Genomic DNA, 22,033 nt, shown 5'->3' on the forward strand with positions numbered 1-22,033 from the left:
CAGGCGCCCCTAAATCACTAAGGTTTAAGGTAAATTGTTACATAGCAATAGGTAACTAGTACAGCTATATACCTATTAGGCTGTCTTACTTGATCTTCATGCTTTGGTCTCACCACTCTGTTTGACTCCTTCCATCATTTGGCAAAGTCTGAAATCACATAGCTCCCATCTTTCCTCTTTCCTATGTATGTCACCTACTCCTTTTTAGCCTTCCCCCTTATCCAAGATGTATACCTTCTGACCTCTTACCTCCTTGCTTATTGTCTGTCACTAGTCTTTTACTTCCAGTTTTCATGGCATTATGTATAGTTGAGTGCGATTTTTTTCTAATCCTCGCATAATATTTGTAATATTATCCCCCAAGCTACTGACAAATTCTGTGAGCACATGAAGAGAAAGAAGTATATCAAAGAACAGCCCTCTGCTCCATTTTGCTAACAAAGCATGAAAGAAGGGATCTAGAAGAGGATATTACATTTCTGTCTGCAACAACGTGACTACTTCTCAATGGTTTCAGGATCTATCAACTCTCCTAATCAGATAATTATGCAGAATAATAAGCTAAAGAATAGAGTTTCTCATGCAGCCCAACAAATATCTGCAAATTGTTCTGCTTTTCCTTTCATTTTTCACTTTTTATTTATTTATAATGAGGTAATAAAATCTCTGAGAACAAAAATTAAAACTCCTTTCAAAATAGGCAGCCTAGAAAATTACTGTCCCCGAGTTCTTCTAACTCAGAGTTCGCCAAAAGGATGGTATGTGTATACTGGTAGTATGCATGATGGTCTTAGATAATGCACTATCTTTCTTAATTTAATACTTCTTTTATTGTCATTTAGCAAAAAACATGTAACTAGTATATAAAGCCCTTGTTAAGGTACTGTAAAGTTTGAAAAGTTAGTTGTTTAAAGAAAATTATGTAAATAATAGCACAGATGGCAACCATACACTCAGAATCACAAAGGCAGTACATAAGTGACTTAGATGCAGAAAATGTATCCTTTTTATTAGGTGTACAGTCTGTGGTCAAGGCCAAAGCTCCTTGTGAGATCAGGAAAGGCCAGAAGGGAATCCAAGTGGCCCACTGGACTCACTGAAAACAGGGATAATTTGTCTTCATTTTATTGAAAAATACCTATTAAACAATTGAGGGCTCACTGTATTTTTTCCAGGGGTAGACCCAGGGATTTAAGTGTATAATTTATAAACCAGAATTACTTACTGACATTTTTGCAACACTGAGAAGTTCCTTTCAGAGTCTCTGCAGCCATATCTTAAGATTTCTCTGCTGAGAGCTAACCTCATCACACTGAGTTAAAGACTGACCAACACTATAAATGATAATATTATGGCTTTAAAAAGGCTTAATCTGTTCAACTGCATATAAAAAGGAAAGATTACATACAAATTTTTGAAATTTCAAGCTGTTCAAGTTAAAGCTATCATTTCTTTCTTACATGTTATTAGAACATGCAATATCCTAAACTTCAAAAAAAAAAAGTTTTAAACTTAAAAATAAAAAGTATACAGGCACATCTCAGAGATCTTGCAGGTTCAGTTCCAGACCACTTCAATAAAGTGGATATCGCAATAAAGCAAGTCAAACTACTATTTTGGTTTCCTAGTCACATAAAGTTATGTTTACACTATACTGTAGTCTAGTAAGCATGCATTAGTATTATTTATAAAAAAGATGTACATACTTAATTTTAAAATACTTCATTGATAAAAAAAAAAATCCTAACCATCATCTGAGCTTTCTGTGAGTTTTCTGAGCTTTCATCTTTTTACCAGTCAAGGATCATGCCTAAATGATGATGGCTGCCAACTGGTCAGGGGGCACTTGCTGAAGGCTAGGGTGGCTGTGGCAATGTCTTAAAATAAAACAATAAAGTCTGCCACATTGATTGATTTTTTCCTTTCATGAATGCTTTCTCTGTAGCTTGTGATGCTGTTCAATAGTACTTAACCCACAGAGGAACTTCTTTCAAACTTGGAATCAATCCTCTCAAACCCTATAGCTATTTTACCAAGTTAAGTTTATATAATTTGCTACATTCATTGTTGTTATTTCAACAGTCTTCATAGCATCTTCACCAGCAGTAGATTCCATCTTCAGAAACCACTTTTTTGCTCATCCATGAGAAGTAACTCTTCATCTATTCAAGTTTTATCATGAGATTGGAGCATTTCAGTCACGTACAAGGCTACACTTGTAATTCTAGTTCTCTTGCTGTTTCTACCACATTTGCAGTTACATCCTCCACTGAAGTCTTCAGCCCCTCACAGTTATACACAAGGGCTGAAATCTACTTCTTTCAAACTCCAGTTCATGTTGATTATTTCGAACTCTTCACACAAATCCTGAATATTCTTCAAGGCATCTAGAATGGTGAATCTTTTCCAGGAGGTTTTCAACTGATTTTGCCCATATCTATCAGAGGATTCACTCTCTGTGACAGCTATAGCCTTACGAAATGTATTTCATAAATAAGATTTGAAATTCAAAATGACTTTTTTAAAAAGATTTTATTTATTTATTTATTTGACAGAGAGATCACAAGTAGGCAGAGAGGCAGGCTGAGAGGGAGGGGGAAGCAGGCTACCCACTGAGCAGAGAGCCCAATGAGGGGCTCGATCCCAGGACCCTGGGATCATGACCTGAGCCAAAAGCAGAGGCTTAACCCGCTGAGCCACCCAGGCACCCCTCAAAATGACTTCTGGATCCATGGGCTGCAGAATGGATGCTGTATTAGGAGACATGAAAACAACGTTCACCACACTGTACATCTCCATCAGAGCTCTTGGATGACCAGGTGCATTGTCAATGAACAATATTTTGAAAGGAACTTTTTTCTTCCTGAGCAGTAGGTCTCAACAGTGATCTTAAAATATTCAGCAGACCATTTTGTGAACAGATGTGCAGCCATTCAGGCTTTGTTCTTCCATTTATAGACACAAACAAAGGAGATTCAGCATAATTCTTTAAGGCCTTAGGATATTCAGGATGGTAAATGTGCACTGGCTTCAATTTAAAGTTACCAGCTACACTAACCCCTAACAAGAGAGTCAGGCCGTCCTTTCAAAGATTTGAAGCCAATGTTGACGTCTCCTCTCTAGCAATGAAAAGTCCTAGATGGCATTCTCATTCAGTAAGAAGCTGTTTTGTCTATATTGAAAACCTATGGTTTAATGTAGTTACCTTCATGAATTATCTCAGCTAGATCTTCTGTATAACTTACTGCAACTTCTTTTTTTTTTTTTTTTTAAGATTTTATTTATTTATTTGACAGAGAGAGAGATCACAAGTAGGCAGAGAGGCAGGCAGAGAGAGAGGAGGAAGCAGGCTCCCTGCGGAGCAGACAGCCCGATGTGGGGCTCGATCCCAGGACCCTGAGATCATGACCGGAGCCGAAGGCAGCGGCTTAATCCACTGAGCCACCCAGGCGCCCCTTACTGCAACTTCTATATCAGCACTTACTGCTTCATCTTCACTGTTATGTTATGGAGATGGCTTCTTTCCTTAAACCTCATGAACCAACCTCTGCTAGCTTCAGACTTTTCCTCTGTAGCTTCCTCACCTTCCTCAGCCTTCATCAAATTGAAGAGAGTTAGGGCCTTGCTCTGGATTAGGCTTTGACTTGAGGGAATGTTGTGGTTCATTCGATCTTCTACAGACCATTCAAACTTTCTCCATATCAACAACAATGCTGTTTCACTTTTTTGTCAGGTGTATGTTCACTGGAGTAGCACTTTTAATTTCAAGAATTCTTTCTTTGCATTCACAACCTGGCTGAATGACTGGCACTAGAGGCCTAGCTTTCGGCCTCTCTCAGCTTTGAACATGCCTTCCTCACTAAGCTTAATCATTTCTAGCTTTCTATTTACAGTGAGAGACATGCAACTCTTCTTTTCTTTTCCTTGGAACATTTAGAGGCCATTGTCGGATTATGCAGGATTATTAATTAGCTTATTTCAATATTTTTGTGTTTCAGGGAATAACCTGGCCTGAGGAGACAGAAAGAGATGGAGGACTAGCCACTCGGTAGAGCAGTCAGAACAGATACATTATTTATCAACTAAGTTTGCCATCTTATGTGAGCATCTTGGACAACTGATCACAGATCACCACAACAAATATAAAAATAATGAAAAAGTCAAACATATTACAAGAATTGCTAAAATGTAACACAGAGACACAAAGGAAGCAAATGCTATTAGAAAAATGGCACTGATACACTGGCTCAACACAGAGTTGCCACAAACCTTCAATTTGCAAATACCACATGATCTGTGAAGTACAGTAAATGGAAGTGCAATAAAACAAGGCATGCCTGTACTTACCCTGAATGATTTGTTACCAAAAGGTAGGGACTCTCCATAGTATCGATGTTCTGCAAACACCAACATAGCCTTCAGTTGATCAGCCACATCCCACATGAACCCCTGGGAAGAATTTACAAATATTTTACAGGATAAAAACCAGGATGTAAAAAAGGTCATTGAACCTTTTGGCAACTCCTATGAAACGAATGTTAAACCAGACCAAAAAGAACTCTGAGAAGCTGCATAATTTGTTTGTTCTATAGGTAAAAAATTAGTTTCATTGTTGCACATCTTATACTACGTTAGAGTGAAACAATTAAAAATAAGCTCAAGTCACTCAAACACCAGTCATTCCAACTCTCCTTATTCTAACATTCTAGCTGTAGAATCAATATTATGTCGAAAATAGCCTTCAAATTGCCCTGTGTATCAGTCTAGGAAAGAACTAAGGATGTCTAAGTTAGCTGCCTACTCATAAACATTTACAACATAGAAGAAAAAAAAAACAATACAAATAATCATACGGGACTCCCGTGGGTTCCATATTATCTTATTTACTTGAAAATAAGCAGTAGTTAACAAAGCTAATAATAGCTGAGTGCTTACAATGTGTCAGGCACTGTTCTAAATACTTCATATATATTAATTCACTTAATTATCACAACAGTCTAGGAGATAGGCACTTTTATTATCCCCATTTTAGAGACAAGGACACTGAGACACAGTAGTTTAAATATACTATGGCAGTCAACACAACTAGAAAGTGGCAGAGCCAAGAACTGAACGCTGTCTGGCTGCCTTCATAGTGCAATCAGCAAGTGCTGTTCAACCTCCTTATGTCCACACTTAATGCCTGTGATTAATCAATCACTGCATTTTTTTCATTTACCTCAAATGGTGCACTCAGAATTCTTCTTGACAAAGCACTCTAGGCAGCCAACATCAATCGATTAGATTTAGATTTAGCACAGATTAAAACTATTTGTCATTCCTAGGGCACACTCTTGTTTTTTAATGAACTGCTGCTCCCTACCAACAACTAAGAACTGCTAAAAGGTTTTGTTCATTTCGATCAATAAATGAACAATTAAAAGATCTGCATGCATGTGGTGATGGAGAATTTAAACTGTTATCTGTGATGGTTTCAATAATCCTACTTTCTCTCTTAATACCTTGCCCAGTCCCTGCCATTTATCTGCAAATCCTATAATAACCAGCTCAAGCATGCTCTCCTCTGCCTGCCCCATTGTGACACTGCTGATCACTCCCGCTTCTCAACACCACCGTGCTAGGCATAGCTCTCTATTAACGTGTTGCAATATTTGCTTATATGTGTGTCTTACCCTACCAGATTATGAGCTTCTTAAGGGTAAGGATCATCTATCAAAATAGCCACACCTCTGGGGAGCTGACCTCAGGCTTTTAAAGGAAGCAATTTAAGTAAACTGATATGCATTATAGTAAGTGATTATTTGCCTGTATCTATTTCAGGGTATTTTTATTTTTCAGAAGAGGTCCATGTAATATATTAACATTTAATAATAGTATAATATTGTTCTAAGTTCCTAATTCTTATTTAGTCCTCGCAGCAACTCTATGAACCAGATTATTAATATACCCATTTAGCACATAAGAAAACTGAGGCACAGAATAAGAAACTACCCAAAGTCACAAAGCATAATGGTAAAACCAGAATTCAATCCTTATCAGTCCTAATCAGTCTATCACTTCTGACATTCTGCTACACTGTCTCTTAATAGATGAATGTCCAGAATATGTGAATATGCAACCAGGACATTTTAGTATATACAGGGAAATGTCTAGGGCTGGAAAAAACTGGGAACCATCCTAAGGATCTACCTTTAACCCCTTCCTGAACTGCTTCAACACTGCATTACTCTTCCTCTCTACCACTTCTGAGGCAAGCTTGAAATTATGCTGCAGTGTCTGTCAGAGCAGTGGAGGGAGGAACAGCTGCCTGTTTATTAATTCTATAAAGAAAAGGAGGGGGCACACGGGTGGCTCAATTAAGTGTCTGACTTTTTAATTTTTTTTTTCATTTATTCTTATTTTAAAAATTTTTTAAGTGTCTGACTCTTGATTTCACTTGAGATCATGATCTCAGGGTCATGAGACTGAGCCCCAAGTTGGGCTCTACACTGAATATGGAGCCTGCTTAAAATTCTCTCTCTCCCACTCTCTTTGCTCCTACCCTCCCATTTATTCTCTCTCTCTCAAAAAAAGAAGGAAGAGGAGGAGGAAGTGGAGGAGGAGCTGGAAAAATAACTGGACCGGAGAAGCTGCCCCATGGCCTTGGCATAAATAGGAAGCCACACAAGAGAAAGAAAAAAAAGCTAAAGCAGCCTCAGTTCCATAGAAAAAGCAAGCAGGAATCTGATGGAAAATAAATCTTAACTTCATTTGTCAATGACGTGAGAGAAACAGACATCCTAGGATCTCATTTCTCAGGGAATTACTTTATTTTCAACTAACATATTTAGACTCAATATTCCTAAGGAAATAATCAGAAATGGGAAATCCAGTAACAGTATAATTGGGTTCATATCTTCGCTTCCAATTCAGTGTAGTTCAACACACATTTACTGAGACCTCCTGAATACTAGGCACCATTGCCAGACATTGGCAGTGGAGAAAATATAATTCAGTCTTCACTTTAAGGTAATTCACAGACTAGATTTTTGACAGGAAGTTGATATCGTCTAGTCACAGTTTTGGAATACAAAAAAGGAAAATTTCTTCCTTTCAAATCTCCTTCTAAATTAAATGTTGTTAATGGATTTAAGTGTTATTACAAAAGATGATAGGATGTACAGTCAGGGAAGTAAGCTGACATCTATACAATTTTTTAACCCTCATAAATACAAGAAAAATAGAACAGGAAAGCTAAAATCCTATTTGACAATCAAACTTGCATTTTTTTTTCTTATTTGCCCTGGCTTTGTTTAGGTTTTATCCATTTATTCATTTAACAAATATTTATTGAGCACCAACTATATGCCTTAGCACAGTTTTAGACTGAATACACAATACTAAACAAAAATTCACGTCCTTGTTTACATTTACATTGACCATAATCAAAACAAACAAAAACCAAAAAAACCTATGTGCAATAACATTTTTTAAAAGATTTTATTTATTTATTTGACAGAGAGACAGCACAGGCAGGGGGAGCTACAGGCAGAGGGAGAGTGAGAAGTAGGCTTCCAGTTGAGCAAGGAGCACAATGTAGGGCTCAATCCCAGGACTCTGGGATCATGACCTAAACTGAAGACAGATGCTTAACTGAGCCACCCAGATGCCTCTGCAATAACATTCTTATTCCCATGTCCCTCATATCCTTATTCACTCTAGAAACAAGACAAGATTTTTAAAAAATCTACAATTCAATTATCCAAAAATATTTTCATGTATAATTCTTTAAAGCAGAACACATAGGCTTATTGGAGATCTGTATTCATTCTTTTGTGATCTGCCCACTTAAATGCTTCTGCCATTTTTCTATTATTAGTGAGTTTTATCTGTTATTTTCTAAAGAGCTTCACAATTAGCTACAATGATACTTGGTCATACATACTGCAAAACATATTTTTACCAGTTTGCCATAATAAAAGGAAAACTGAGCATAAGAATTTGCACATACCGTATTATTACAAAACCAGATAATGTCCCCTTCATTACCAGTGTAGAAAAGTATTGATCCACCATTTTTCTTCCAGTATGCATCAGCTATTAGGTATCGCTGTTTAAAAGTTTTATCAGCACTAAATCCAAAATGATCAACCTATGACAAAAACAAAGTAGACAAATTTCAGAGGAGAGTAATTTAATGAGAGCAACAAAAAAGTAATTAAATTTATTCTTCCATTAAGATCAACCTATGTTACAAAAATAACCACAAAACTTTTTTTTTAAATTTCTTTTCAGTGGTCCAGAATTCACTGTTTGTGCACCACACCCAATCACAAAACTTTTTAAACTTCATTTGATTTTAGTCACAGTAGTAATACTGGCACTGTTATTTTGAAATTACTTTCTTTATACTGTAAGATAAAAAAAAATGTTAGGGGCACCTGGCTGGCTCAGTTGGTAGAGCATGCAACTCTTTTTTTTGTTTTGTTTTAAGATTTTATTTATTTATTTGACAGAGAGAGATCACAAGTAGGCAGAGAGGCAGGCAGAGAGAGAGGAGGAAGCAGGCTCCCTGGTGAGCAGAGAGCCTGATGTGGGGCTGGATCCCAGGACCCTGAGATCATGACCTGAGCAGAAGGCAGAGGCTTTAACCCACTGAGCCACCCAGGCGCCCCGAGCATGCAACTCTTGATCTCAGGGTCATGAGTTCATGTTCCATACTGGCTGTGAAACTTACTTAAAACAAAACAACAACAAAAAAACCCAACAGGGGTTCCTGGGTGTCTTGGCCAGTTAAGCATCTGCTTTCACCTCAGGCCTCAGATCATGATCTGTCCTAGGATTGAGCTCCATGTGGGCTCCTGGCTCAGCAGGGAGTCTGTTTCTCCCTCTCCTTCTACCCATCTACCCTACTGTGCTCTCTCTCTCAAATAAATAAAATCTTTAAAAAATACAACAATAAAAACAATGTTATCAGTACTCAAGATTTTCAGTGTAAGAGAAGAGATAATTATAAAGGAAGTATTTTTAAACACAGTAATGTTAAAACTGAATTGGAAACAGAGATTTGAATCCATTAACTTTTAACATACATATATCCCGGGGCACCTGGGTGGCTCAGCTGGTTGAGCATCTGCCTTCCACTCAGGTCAGGATCCCCAGCACCTGGGATGGCCCTGCTCAGTGGGGAGTCTGCTTATCCCCTTCCCTCTGCCCCTCCCCCTGCTTATGCGAGCTCTCTCTCTCAAATAAATAAAATCTTTTACAAAATATAGATATCCCTTACCATCTGTATTTTCATTAGCTAACTGAAACATTCAATTCACAAACATCTACTAGTTCAGAAAGATATCAAAAAAGAAAAAACAAAATATACAGTCATTTGTCACCACTTAAGGTGCCTATTAAGCCAACTCCTAACTTAGAAATTGGGAATACAAAAATAAAGAACTCAACATTTAACCTCCCTTTCCAGTGGAATTGTGTTTCAAAATATCAAATAGTCCCAGTTAATGAAAAAGAGCTGTGTTCAATTAAATGTCAGCTAAAGTAGAAGGAATGACAAAATTAGACAAGCCCTTATGAAGTTACTGATTTGGGCAAAAATTACCACATGGTGTTAAAAACATTAGGAAAATGAATGACAGGGTAATAAAGATTTGTATTAGGACCAAAGTAACACCATGGAGAGTACCTTCTTGTCACATAACAAAATGTAATTTTACAATGGAAGGATCAGGCTGTCATCACCTCAATCTAGTGATCAAAATTAGCATCACTACCAGCGGGCCAGACATGGATTATGCACCTCCTCAGGTGGTACAAGAAAAGCAAATATCGCCAAATTTCACCTATGATCATATCCATCATGCCAAAAATATTCAACTTGTATCTTTTTCCAGCCTTCAGATCTGATTTCTTTTAGATCTAATTTCCTGTTTGTACAGAACAGGAAATACACAGGGTAGATGAACAAGCTAAAGACACTCTGAATAAGCAATCAGACAAATCCAAACGTGTGATAAGACAATGGTAAGGCAATGTAATGATAAATACTAAACTTTAAGGAACAAAATAACCAGATGCAATGCATGATTCCAGGTTGTATTCTGGTTCAAACAAATGATAATTTAGGGACAATTAGGTTAATGTGAATATGGACTAGGATTTAGACAATACTAATAACTCATTAATTTTGTTAGGAGTGATCATATTGTGGCTACATAAGTAAACGTTTTATTTTTACAGCTGTCCGTTGAATGATTTAGAAATAGAATGTCATGCTGTCTGCAATTTACCTCAAAATATTTCACCACAAAAAAGTAAGATGAATTTAAAGGAAAAAAATTTAATCTATACTGAAAGAGAAAAAAAACACAGGATACTGAGACTTTGTAAGACTTAATACAAAACATGTCCAAATGATAAAAATGACAATAATTTTAAGCTTAAAACAAACTTTACATTTTTGTGATTTTTTTTTTACCCTTCCCTTAATAAACTCACCATTTAAACATAATTATCAAATCCTACAACGCATAGGATTTGAGTTGCCCAAGATTCATGTGCAACTACCTAAATTTAAAGTGTTATCCATAGTACAGAGTCCCACTGAGCCTCCAGGATCATGGGGCTGCATTTCCCCAGTACTATGGAGACAGAAGTGAAACTGCTGCATCTGGTCTGGGGCAGAGCAGTACCTCAGTGCTGCTCCAGTGCTGCTTCAGACTGTCTGGTTCAGACCTAAACCAAACTCTGCAAGGCTTACCTAGGTCCTTCTAAGGTAAGGAGGATGATCAACCTATCATCCTCCTCATGGGACTCCTCATACCCAGCTCCATCTACCCACACATATCTACTTCACATTATTCCAGAGGTCCCAAACATACAAGTTTCTCAAAACTGCACTAACTGTATACTTTCTGATGACCATGATCATCATTACACATAGTCCTAAAATATACACTATTCTAAGCCAAAATCTGCCTACCTTGATAAAATAAAGTTTGTACAGAACAGGCATATGATAATGATGTCCATGTGCTAAAAATCCCTCTCATTTTATATGCTAGTTCAACATATATAACCAATCACTCATTCAACAAGCATCTATTGAATCGCCAAGTTCCTGTTTTGGGCCAAGAAGTAAGCTAAGCTAGGCAATGGGATAAAGTGTTGGCTGAGCCATAACACCTACACTTAATTTAAATGAATTCAACTATACCCATTCACCTAAAAAAAAAAAAAAATGGAGAGCAAGAGAGACAGTGGAGGGCAGAAAGACAAGTGATCCCACTTGCCTCCATTCAATTAGTACAACAGTCCTCCATTCGAAGTCCCCAGAAGTCAAAATCAGCATCACCCTAGAATCTCTTAAAAATGCAAATGTTCTAGCAGAATCCCAGACCTACTGAGTCCGAAACTGTGGAGAATAGAATGCAGCAGTCTGTGATTCTGATGTACAGCTTTGAGTTTTGAGTTAGCCTAACCCTACGCCCTCAAATAGGAGATGAATCTGCTATTCTTTCTTTTTTTTTTTTTTAAAGATTCATTTATTTGACAGATAGAGATCACAAGTAGGCAGAGAGGTAGGCAGAGAGAGAGAGAGGAGGAAGCAGGCTCCCCGCTAAGCAGAGAGCCCGATGTGGGGCTCGATCCCAGGACCCTGGGATCATGACCTGAGCTGAAGGCAGAGGCTTTAACCCGCTGAGCCACCCAGGTGCCCCCTATTCTTTCTTTTGATCTAGGTTTCAGAATACCTCTAATACTATAAACATCAAACCATGGTGAATGAGAATCTGGTGTTTAAAGATGTGCATTACCACCCAACATGGCCCCGAAATATAAGCCAGCCTCATCATTTGAAGCTCAACAGGAAAAATCATGATCTGTTTCACCAAAGAAGGAAAGACTGGCTGTGCTGGACTTACAGAAAGGAGGTACATGGCTCTCTAACAAGACACCTTACACATGGGATTCTCAGAGATTATTCTGCTGTAGTGACTTTAGAACCCAGGCTTCTTGTAAAATGAGATATTGCTATACCCTTAAAAAGTAGCCCACCAAAAAAAATATTTCAATAATCCAGTTTAAAGGGTTCAAATTTGAAAACATGGGTATGTGTTTATATATAGCATGCTAAATATAAATGGTAAAAAATTCTTGTCAGAGGAAAAGCTTCCATCTAGAATTATAAGGGTCACCAAAACTTTAGAACAAGAGAAAGTCAAACTTCTTTGTGTGACCACTGTCTGGCCACGCCTGCTCCTAGTAATTTGGCCCTAATTGTTTGAATTGGGAGAAAAAAGGAACTCTGGTATGGTAGAAAGAAAGCAGGTTTGAGAGTTAACAGACCTGCACTTGAATCCCTATTGTGAGACCTCAGGCAAGTCACTTCACCTCTCTGAGCCCAGTATCTTCCTATATAAAATAAGAATAACACACAATTTAAAGGATTGCTGTGAGGATTAGAGAAAATGTACATGGTTTCTAATATATAGTAAGGACTCAATAAATGTTAGTTCTCCTCTCCATCCCATTTGCAAACCATCCTAAGTGTAGAGGACTTAAATAGGGTAAATAAGGTGGAGGGAGATGATAAAGCTCTTCACAAAAGAAAAAAGAAGTTCATATAATGGTAAGAAGTACCCCCGGAATGTCAAAATCTCCTTTTTTTTTTTTTTAAGTGTTTCACCTAAATATTAAATAGTTAGAAAACAGGCCGTGAAATCTTCTTTGCAAAACAATAGTTTAGGGAATTTTCTTGGCTCCTTCCTATGATCAAGAATATCAACCTCAGGCTACATAACTGCAGATAGTTTCTAATACCTAAGGGCCTCGCACACTAGGGGCAGTGTGCCCTCTGCCGTTGAGAACTGGGACCCACATACCACTTTCAGCTCTGTGTTCCTGAATAAAGAGATTTTATAAATCACAACGCAAAAAGGGACAAGGGCTTTATAAACCATTTGATCTGTGTCATTCAACTGAAGAAACTGCACTCAAGGACATCAAGTGACTTTGCCAAGGTCACAAGTTAGACGAAGAGGTGGAACTTGTAATTATTTTTGCAATTTGGTTTATTGAAATAACTAAAATAAATAATAATGCTGTAAAAGCAATAAAACATGACCTCAAAAAAGAAACACACCTCTAGTCACATAAAGTAGTCCTTTCTAAAATGCAGTCCAAGAAATTTCAAGAAATACTCTCTCCTTCACCTTGTAGAGAAGAAATCTGTCAGAATGTGTAGGCAAAAAGGAACAAAAAGAACATCCTTTAAATAAAATATATTGCAGCAAAATTAATTATTTTAATTAACTTCAAAACTATTCAAGAATAAAGTCGTATCCAGGAATGTCCATTAGAACATTACACTAACCTGTGTAACACTAACATGACAAAGGGGAGAAGGGAATGCAAATAACACAGAGCATGAACTACACACCTGGCACCATGTTGGTGCCTTATAAAGATCACGTCCTCCCCCCAGTTACCCTCTGGGGCACTTTCATTACACTAGCTTTATAAAAAGGTGCTGACACTTAGAAAGGCAGATAATTTGCCCAAGATAACATAACTAATAAATAAAATCAAATGTAATTTTTTTCTTTTTTTAAAGATTTTATTAATTTGACAGAGAGAGAGGGGGAGAACATAAGCAGGGGAGCAGCAGGCTGAGTGAAAGAGAGAAGTAGGCTCCCCACAGAGCAGGGAGCCCGATGTGGGGCTCAGTCCCAGGGTCCTGGGATCATGCATGACCTGAGCCAAAGGCAGACACTTAAACAACTGAGCCACCCAGGTGCCCCTCGCCTGGGTGGCTCAGTGGGTTGGGGCCTCGCCTTCGGCTCAGGTCATGATCCCAGGGTCCTGGGATCGAGCCCCACATCGGGCTCTCTGCTCCGCAGGGAGCCTGCTTCCTCCTCTCTCTCTCTGCCTACTTGTGATCTCTGTCTGTCAAGTAAATAAATAAAATCTTTAAAAAAAAAAAAAATACAATTTTTTCACACGCTTTTATCCCCTACCCAATCCCACCTCCAACAAAACCCAGTCTGATTTTTCACTGTAATACAGTATTCCAGAGACAGCTGACTACCAACTTCAACCTTAAACAGGAGACACTAGAGCATCTTTCTCCAAATTTGTAAAATGAAGGACATACTCCCCGCCATTTGCTAACAGTTAAATTGAAGAAAATGTGGAATATTGATCTTTTCACTGGCCTAACTCAGTAACTGTTACTATACAACTATTTTTAACTCATTTAATTAGGTATTAATAAAAAACAAAATAAAAAATCACACTAAGTCTTACTCAGGAGCTTTTCGTTTTAGAAAACTCAGTAGAAGACACAGTATTACAGTTTAATTTACAAACCCAGATATATGATACAGCTAACTGAAATTTTACTAAAGATAGGAAAAGTATACTTGGAGATACACAGGGGAAAAAAAAAAAAAAAAAGAGTTCCACCTCCAGTAAATCAAAGTACCTTGAAAGACGGCTCTCTGGTTCCCAATTCTAATCCAAAGATGCTAAAAAGAAGACAGACCCACTTTCTTTCACTTGATATGTATGTCCTGTATTGGAAGTGTGGCATTACATTCCATTAGAATTCCGAAATGGAGACACATTGTTTCTAGGCAAGGTTGATCCCCCCCCCCCAAACCAAGGGAAGACACCCTCATGTCAGAAGGATACAAGTTTTCAAGGAAGGAATCAAAACCTGGAAGGAGGGTAAGGTTTAGGCAAACCATAGGTCTATAGCTGCAGAAGGGCGAGTATCTTTAAGTGGAGTCCTACTAAGTTATGTTATCCCTCATACAGGAATAGCCCAAAGCTAAAACAAGAAGGGAGAGCAAACCATATCTTTGAGTCGGTATTTCCAAGTGAAAATCCTGCTTAAATGTTCTTCATTTGCTTGTCTGTATTATGAAAACAGGACTGGAGAGTAAATGTGGTTTCAAGAATTAAAAGGGGAACAGTAACCCTCAAGGATAGTATAGTAGTGACAAAGGAAATGATCCAAATCCCACCAAGAAAAATGTGAGTCTAAGAGACAGGATTGTCCTTCTCTTCCCACAGGGATGTTTTCTTCGTTGCCAACCTTACCAGGTGTAGTTTCCATTTTAACAAGGAAGGGAGAAGTTTCCTCAAATATAATCTTCAAATGAAAACCATCATTCAGTAGTAAGACACTGTTTTGCACACACCCTTCTGTCCATATTAACCAGGAGAGAGAACTATATTCCCTCCTTCTATACTTTTTTGGTAACCTGCCCCTAATCTTAAAAGGAGACTACTAGAAATAAATTATTTATTTGAAGAGAAAATGACAAAGGAAGGGGAGAAAATAAGTGATATGGGAGAGTCCACTGTAGAAAAAAGTTAGACTATCCAGCCTCCTATATTTATAAAATAAAAGTTAGAAAGGTAAGAACACAATAGCTACCACAGCATACCTATATAAGACAAATATTTTATAAATAATTATTAAATGGATGCAGTTCAATTCTAATCAGTGGTTCCTTACACTTTTATGTATGAACTTCTCTTATTATTAATATAAGAGTTTGCATACATATTCTATTGTCATATTCCATGCTTGAAAAAATACACTAGAAAAGCTAATATAAACTTAATACCGGTATAAATGAATACACAACAGCATCTAATTACATTTGAAAAAATAGTATATGCTGGTCAAGAATACGGACTCATGCACCCTCTCCAGGAACGGTGCAAGCTCAGTAACTCCCTTCTCCTCTGACTAAAGACCATGGGCCCCTGACTCAAATTACCAAAATTCTACAAACACAAAATACTCTCTGCTCTACTGCTAAAACAGAGGTAAGGATATCCTGCCCTTGAAGCATCAAAAAATTACAGTAAATCAAGAAATAACATGTTTTGTCAAACAACACTGAAGTATTGCATCAGACGAAGATTTTGGCATCATCTGTTGGCTTTCACAAAGCACCACAGGATCAATAAATCACATGATCAACTCTCAATGGCTTTAGGAAGCTTTGCACCTCTAGAATTACCTGGCCACAGTTTAAATTCTCAAATTACAAAGTGCTGCAGTGATCACTAAATACATAAATTTTAGGAAACGTTACATCGTCAGAGGGCGCTGTTGTATAAGAAGGGGGAGAGGCCATTAAGTTTTAAATATTAGACTCATAAAATTTCAGATTAGATCTTAAGTCCAAACTCCTTTTTTTAAACGATTTTGTTTACTTTTTTTTTATTTATTTGACAGAGATCACAAGTAGGCAGAGAGGTAGGCAGAGAGAGAGAGAGAGGGAAGCAGGCTCCCCGCCAAGCAGAGAGCCCAACTCGGAGCTCGATCCTAGGACCCTGAGATCATGACGTGAGCTGAAGGCAGAGGCTTTAACCCACTGAGCCCCTCAGAGGCCTCTCAAGTCCAAACTCTTAAGGGAAAAAAAAAAAACGAGATACAGAGATGCTAATTACTTTAAATCTCTTTTAAAAAAAGATGTATTTGATTAATTGAAATATGGCATTCATCATTATTTTATGAGTTAAAAAATTTATGCTGTGCAGAACAGTGATTACTCTTAAGATCCATAAAGAATTTCTCAAACTGAATACTCAAAAAACTAGGGGCGCCTGGGTGGCTCAGTGGATTAAGCCGCTGCCTTCGGCTCAGGTCATGATCTCAGGGTCCTGAGATCGAGCCCCGCATCGGGCTCTCTGCTCCGCAGGGACCCTGCTTCCTCCTCTCTCTCTCTCTGCCTACTTGTGATCTCTCTGTGTCAAATAAATAAAATCTTTAAAAAAAAAAATGAATACTCAAAAAACTAATAACCCACTTGAAAAATGGGCAGAAGACATGAACAGACACTTCTCTAAAAAAAGATGTTAAGAATAGAGCTACCCTGCCACCCAGAACTGCACTACTAGGTACTTACTCCAAAGATACAGACGTAGTGAAAAGAACGAGCATGTGTATCCCAATGTTCATAGCAGCAGTGTCCACAAGACCAAACTGTGGAAGGAGGCGAGACGCTCTATGCCCTTCAACAGATGAATGGGTAAAGACGTGGTATATATACATAATGGGATATTATTCATCCATCAGAAAGGATGAATACCCACCATTTACATCAACATGGATGGAACTGGAGGGGTTTATGTTAGGGGAAGTAAGTCAAGCAGCGAAAGATAATTGTCATGTTTTCACTCATATGTGGAACCTAAGCAATAGCACGGAGGACCAGCGGAGGGGAGGGAGAGAAATCAGAGAGGGAGATGAACCATGAGAGACTATGGACTCTGAAAAACAACCAGAGGGTTATGAAGGGGTGGCGGGGGTGGGGGGGGGAGGTTGAGGAACCAGGTGGTGGGTAATAGGGAGGGCAGGTACTGCATGGAGCACTGGGTGTGATGCCAAAACAATAAACACTGTTATACTGTAAATAAACAAATTAAAAAAAAAACTAATTATAAAAAGAAAAACTAATTATATACCATAGAGTGGCTAACTGAACCTAATAAAAAAAATAAAAAATAAAAAATAAAATAAAATAAAATTTGGTTGTTTAACCACCATAACATAGTATATATCCCTTACCAAAAAAATTCTAAAAATGAAAGTAAAGAACTTAATTTTTTAAAAAACAATTGTAATTTGTTTTACCATTACAATATTTAACCACATATTTTCATTTTATATCATAAAAACTTTTGTTATTTTATGTGTTCCAAGACAAATAAAAATTAACTAGAAAAAAAAAAGAATAGTGGTTACTCTTCTTAGGGGAAAATGACCCTAAAAGATAATGAGGGGATTCTAGAATGAAGACAGTGCATTTTTCTATATGTATAAGATAATCAACAAAATAGACTTATAAACCTTTAAATTTTCATTAAGGTATATGTATTATTTTATGATGTATGTATATTTACATTTCTATTTCACTATAATCATATGTAAATTATGCTGCACTAAAATCACATCTATAGTACATTTTTCTTTCATTTAAAAATATGTGTATTGAGTACTCATTAAATGACATACATTAAGGGAAGTAAGAGTGGAGAACACACTAATAAACAATCACAGGATAGGGTGGTTAAGTTCTACAAAGTGCTGTGAGAGCTCAAAAGAGGAAATTACCATCCTGCCTAAGGCAATCCTGTAAGGCTTCACCAAGGAGGGAATATCTGAGCTGAACCCTAAAGAGTAACAAAATTTTTTTCAGGTACAGAAGAAACAGAAGAGCATTTCAAGCAAAGGGAACAAGATAAGCTATGCAGAACAAGCATATTCAGGAACTACTGCTGGTTTTTGGCAGGAGGTAAATGGTTTATGAGGGGAAGAAAAAGGAGATAAGATGATATTCATCAGACTGTTTCCAGATGTAGATAAGGAAATCTATCAAGGGAAACCTAACTGAAATTTGAGCTTGCGTCTCTAAACCAACATTGAATGAAACTGGTTCACTAGAAATAGAGCCTAATGAGGCAAAGACTTTTATCTGGTTTGTCCACTAAATCTCCAGTGACTAGTATAATGTCTGGCACATAATAGAAGATCAGTGAATATACAGAGAATGAATAATGGCATACATACATCCTAGCTCTGCTATTGGTATAAAATGAGACCCAACATTGTTTCAGAGACCAGAATGATTCAAAATAATGAGAACAGAGGTCAAAGTGTCCAAGAGTAAGTTCAAGAACCAAGAGCAGGTTCATTTATTGCATGGGTCTGTTACTGACTTTGGAAAAGAAGCACAACACTGTAGTTTGTTGTGTCTTTTGCCCAGTGACAAATCACATGCCCAAGGGAGAACCCAAGCATAAAATCTAAAACCAACTTGTAACAGTTTAGGCTTATACAGGCTGTTGAGGACATGGGAACTGCATGCCTTTTACTGGGAGCAGAAACAGGAAGATAAATAACTGAAATTAATATAGACCAACGGCCAGCATCTGTATGGAGGGGCAGTGGGAAAACTAATCAGCAATTTACTGAAGTATTAAACTAAAATACACTTGGCCTTTTGACAAGGGTATAGTCACAGTTTTTAGGGCTGAAAAGGATCTAAAGGTGTGGATCTCAGCCAGTGCACAGTTTATCTAACCTGAATGACAGCTTCCTGTAAAATGTATATCATAAGGGCTCATTCAGCAGCATTCTCGTGTTTGGTAAACCTGAATATGCTATAAATAATGTTGATCTGATCAATGTGTAAGATACATTTTCTCAACAGAGTTTTATAAAGAAGGAAGAAACACGTAAGAGATATCATGCCCACGAGCAAAAAGGGATTAGAGGGAATGGCTGAAACTATAGGTAAGGAGGCATTTTGTGAGGCAGGGGGGATTCTAAGGAGGCAAGATGGATTGGGGTCAACAGCAAAGACGGAGGGATTTACCTTGGACAGGCAGAGGAACTTCTCCTCCACTGGGTAGCAGATGGGTGCAGGAGTTACATTTCCAGGTGGAAAGGGAAGAAACTAAAGTGGTCCTAGCTAAAATGCCTCTTACATCACACCTTCACTTTTTTAACCAGTCAAGTAGGGTGCAGGGCTATTAGAAGAGCATAGTGTTCTAACAATTTGAAGACAGAAGTAGAAGTATGACATGCAAGAAAGAACTGAATCTGCAGGCACAACAGCCCGCCTAGTTATAGGTGGGCTTCAGCAGAGGTTCACATCCCAGGGGTCAGAATAGAGACATTTAATGGCTGGATAAAACTAGAATGTGAATTCCATAAAGAGGCTGACAGAAGGACTAGGGTAAAGGGAACTGAGAGGTTGTTCCTGATCTCCATGCAAGCATGAATACCTAGAACCATGAGGTCTTCTACACCATATACAAATGCTGCTGAAATCCACTTGCTGACTTGCAGGGGAATATAGACTATTTTATTTATTCCATTTTATAGAGTAAAAAAACCTTGACAGAACTCATATATACAATATGTAAGCATTTCAACAGTAATCTTTTTTTTTATTTTATTTGACAGACAAAGATCACAAGTAGGCAGAGAAGCAGGCAGAGAGAGAGGGGGAAGCAGGCTCCCTGCCAAGCAGAGAGCCCGATATGGGGCTTGATCTCAGGACCCTGAGATCATGACCTGAGCTGAAGGCAGAGGCTTTAACCACTGAGCCACCCAGGTGCCCCTCAACAGTAATCTTATAAAAGTTACATAGTGCGGGTGCCTGGGTGGCTCAGTGGGTTAAGCCGCTGCCTTCGGCTCAGGTCATGATCCCAGGGTCCTGGGATCGAGTCCCGCATCGGGCTCTCTGCTCAGCAGGGAGCCTGCTTCCCCCGCCCCCTGCCTGCCTCTCTATCTACTTGTGATCTCTCTCTGTCAAATAAATAAATAAAATCTTTAAAAAAAAAAAAGAATATAGGAAAATTGAAAAAAAAAAAGTTACATAGTGCTGTATATTACCAAACAGAGCTTTACATGTTTATATTCTTTTGCTTTGTTAAATATAGTAAGATATATTACTAATATTTTTCTTCTTTTATACTCTATTGTTCTAAATGCTTCCGGACATGCAAAATACTCTTCTGGTAGCACTGTTATAATCGTATACCATGCCAGATCTTCTGAAAGACGGAGAATGGAATCTGGTACAGAATAAAAAGACAGAGATTCTACCCTTACGCCTAAAAAGTCTATCTTTCCACAGAATTATAACCCTGTGGTGTATTGGTAACACCCAATCTTCTCTACTTCCCCTTCTCTGAAGGGAAAATCTTCCTGCAAAGGGTATGAGGACTTTTCAGATCCTACTAACAGAGCAATACTGGTTCTTACCCATATAACACTATTTCTGAAATGTTCATACTCCCTTTCATATTCTAGTTCAATTATGTTCCTCTCATGGATGGCATGCCCAGAATTGAGTGCAATGCACGCAATGTGGTCTAATCAAGTAGCTTGCTCACCACTGGACAGAAGGAAGTAATTTATGAGTATGTTTACAGATATAGCTCCACTAATGCAGCCTACTTCAAGAGTTTAGGAAAGGTGTGTTGGGTTAAATAGTGCCTTCCCCAATCCCTCAAAAATTCATGTCCTTCCTGGAAACTCAGAATATGATCTTCCTGGAAACTCAGAATATGACTTTATTTGGAAATACGGTCACTGTAGATATAATTAAGTTGAGGTCATACTGGAGTATGATGAGCCCTTAATCCAATATAACTGGTGTCCTTATGAGAAGAGATACAGAGACAAACAAAGAGAGGAGAGGACCATGTAAAGACAACAGTAGGGGTGCCTAATCAGTAGGTTAAGCATCTGCCCTCAGCTCACGTCATGATCCCATAGTCCCGGGTCTGTGTCCTACAATGGGCTCCCTGCTCAGCAGGGAGTCTGCTTCTCCCTCTGCCCTTCACCCCACTTGTGCTCTCTCTCAAATAAATAAATAAAATCTTAAAAAAAAAAAGACACCAATGAATAAAACAAAGACAGCCATGTGACAACAGAAGACATGGAAATCAAGCAGCTATAAGCCAAGGAACACCAAAGACTTCCAGCAACCACCAGAAACTAGGAAAGGCATGGAACGAATGTCCCCAAAACAAACCAATCCTGCCAAAATCTTGATTTTGAATTTCTGGGCTCCAGAATTGTGAGAAAATAAATTTCTGCCCCCCAGTTTGTAGTACTGTTACAAAAGTCCTGAGAAACTAACAGAGGTACTCTCCACGGAGTGACACTGGAAGTAAAGCCTAAAGGAGCCAGCCAGGGGAAAAATTCCAGAGAGAAATGGAAAATACAAAGGCCCAGAGGTCAGAAAGAGTTTACCATATTAGAAACAGAAAGGAGGGGCGCCTGGATGGCTCAGTGGTTTAAGCTGCTGCCTTCGGCTCAGGTCATGATCTCAGGGTCCTGGGATCGAGTCCCACATCCGGCTCTCTGCTCTGAAGGGAGCCTGCTTCCCTCTCACTCTCTTTGCCTGCCTCTCTGCCTACTTGTGATCTCTCTCTGTCAAATAAATAAATAAAATCTTAAAAAATAAAATTAAATTAAAAAAAGAAACAGAAAGGAGACAAAAGT

The 22,033-nt window shown here is 38.2% G+C and overlaps 1 protein-coding gene across 4 annotated transcripts in view; it reads right to left on the minus strand.

Moving 5' to 3' along the window:
- The window catches only part of LOC123949647 (prolylcarboxypeptidase), a 73,904-nt gene that overhangs the window by 26,488 nt on the left and 25,383 nt on the right, over window positions 1-22,033 (minus strand). For all 4 annotated transcript variants that reach the window (XM_046017205.1, XM_046017207.1, XM_046017206.1 and 1 more), the window contains exons 3-4: window positions 7,991-8,131; window positions 4,348-4,449 (exon numbers count right to left, since the gene is read on the minus strand). In XM_046017205.1, the coding sequence (XP_045873161.1) occupies window positions 4,348-4,449; window positions 7,991-8,131 (243 nt within the window). The remainder of the gene's footprint in view (window positions 1-4,347; window positions 4,450-7,990; window positions 8,132-22,033) is intronic.

The sequence above is a fragment of the Meles meles genome, chromosome 8, assembly GCF_922984935.1.
Source record: "Meles meles chromosome 8, mMelMel3.1 paternal haplotype, whole genome shotgun sequence".
Taxonomy (NCBI): Eukaryota; Metazoa; Chordata; class Mammalia; order Carnivora; family Mustelidae; genus Meles; species Meles meles.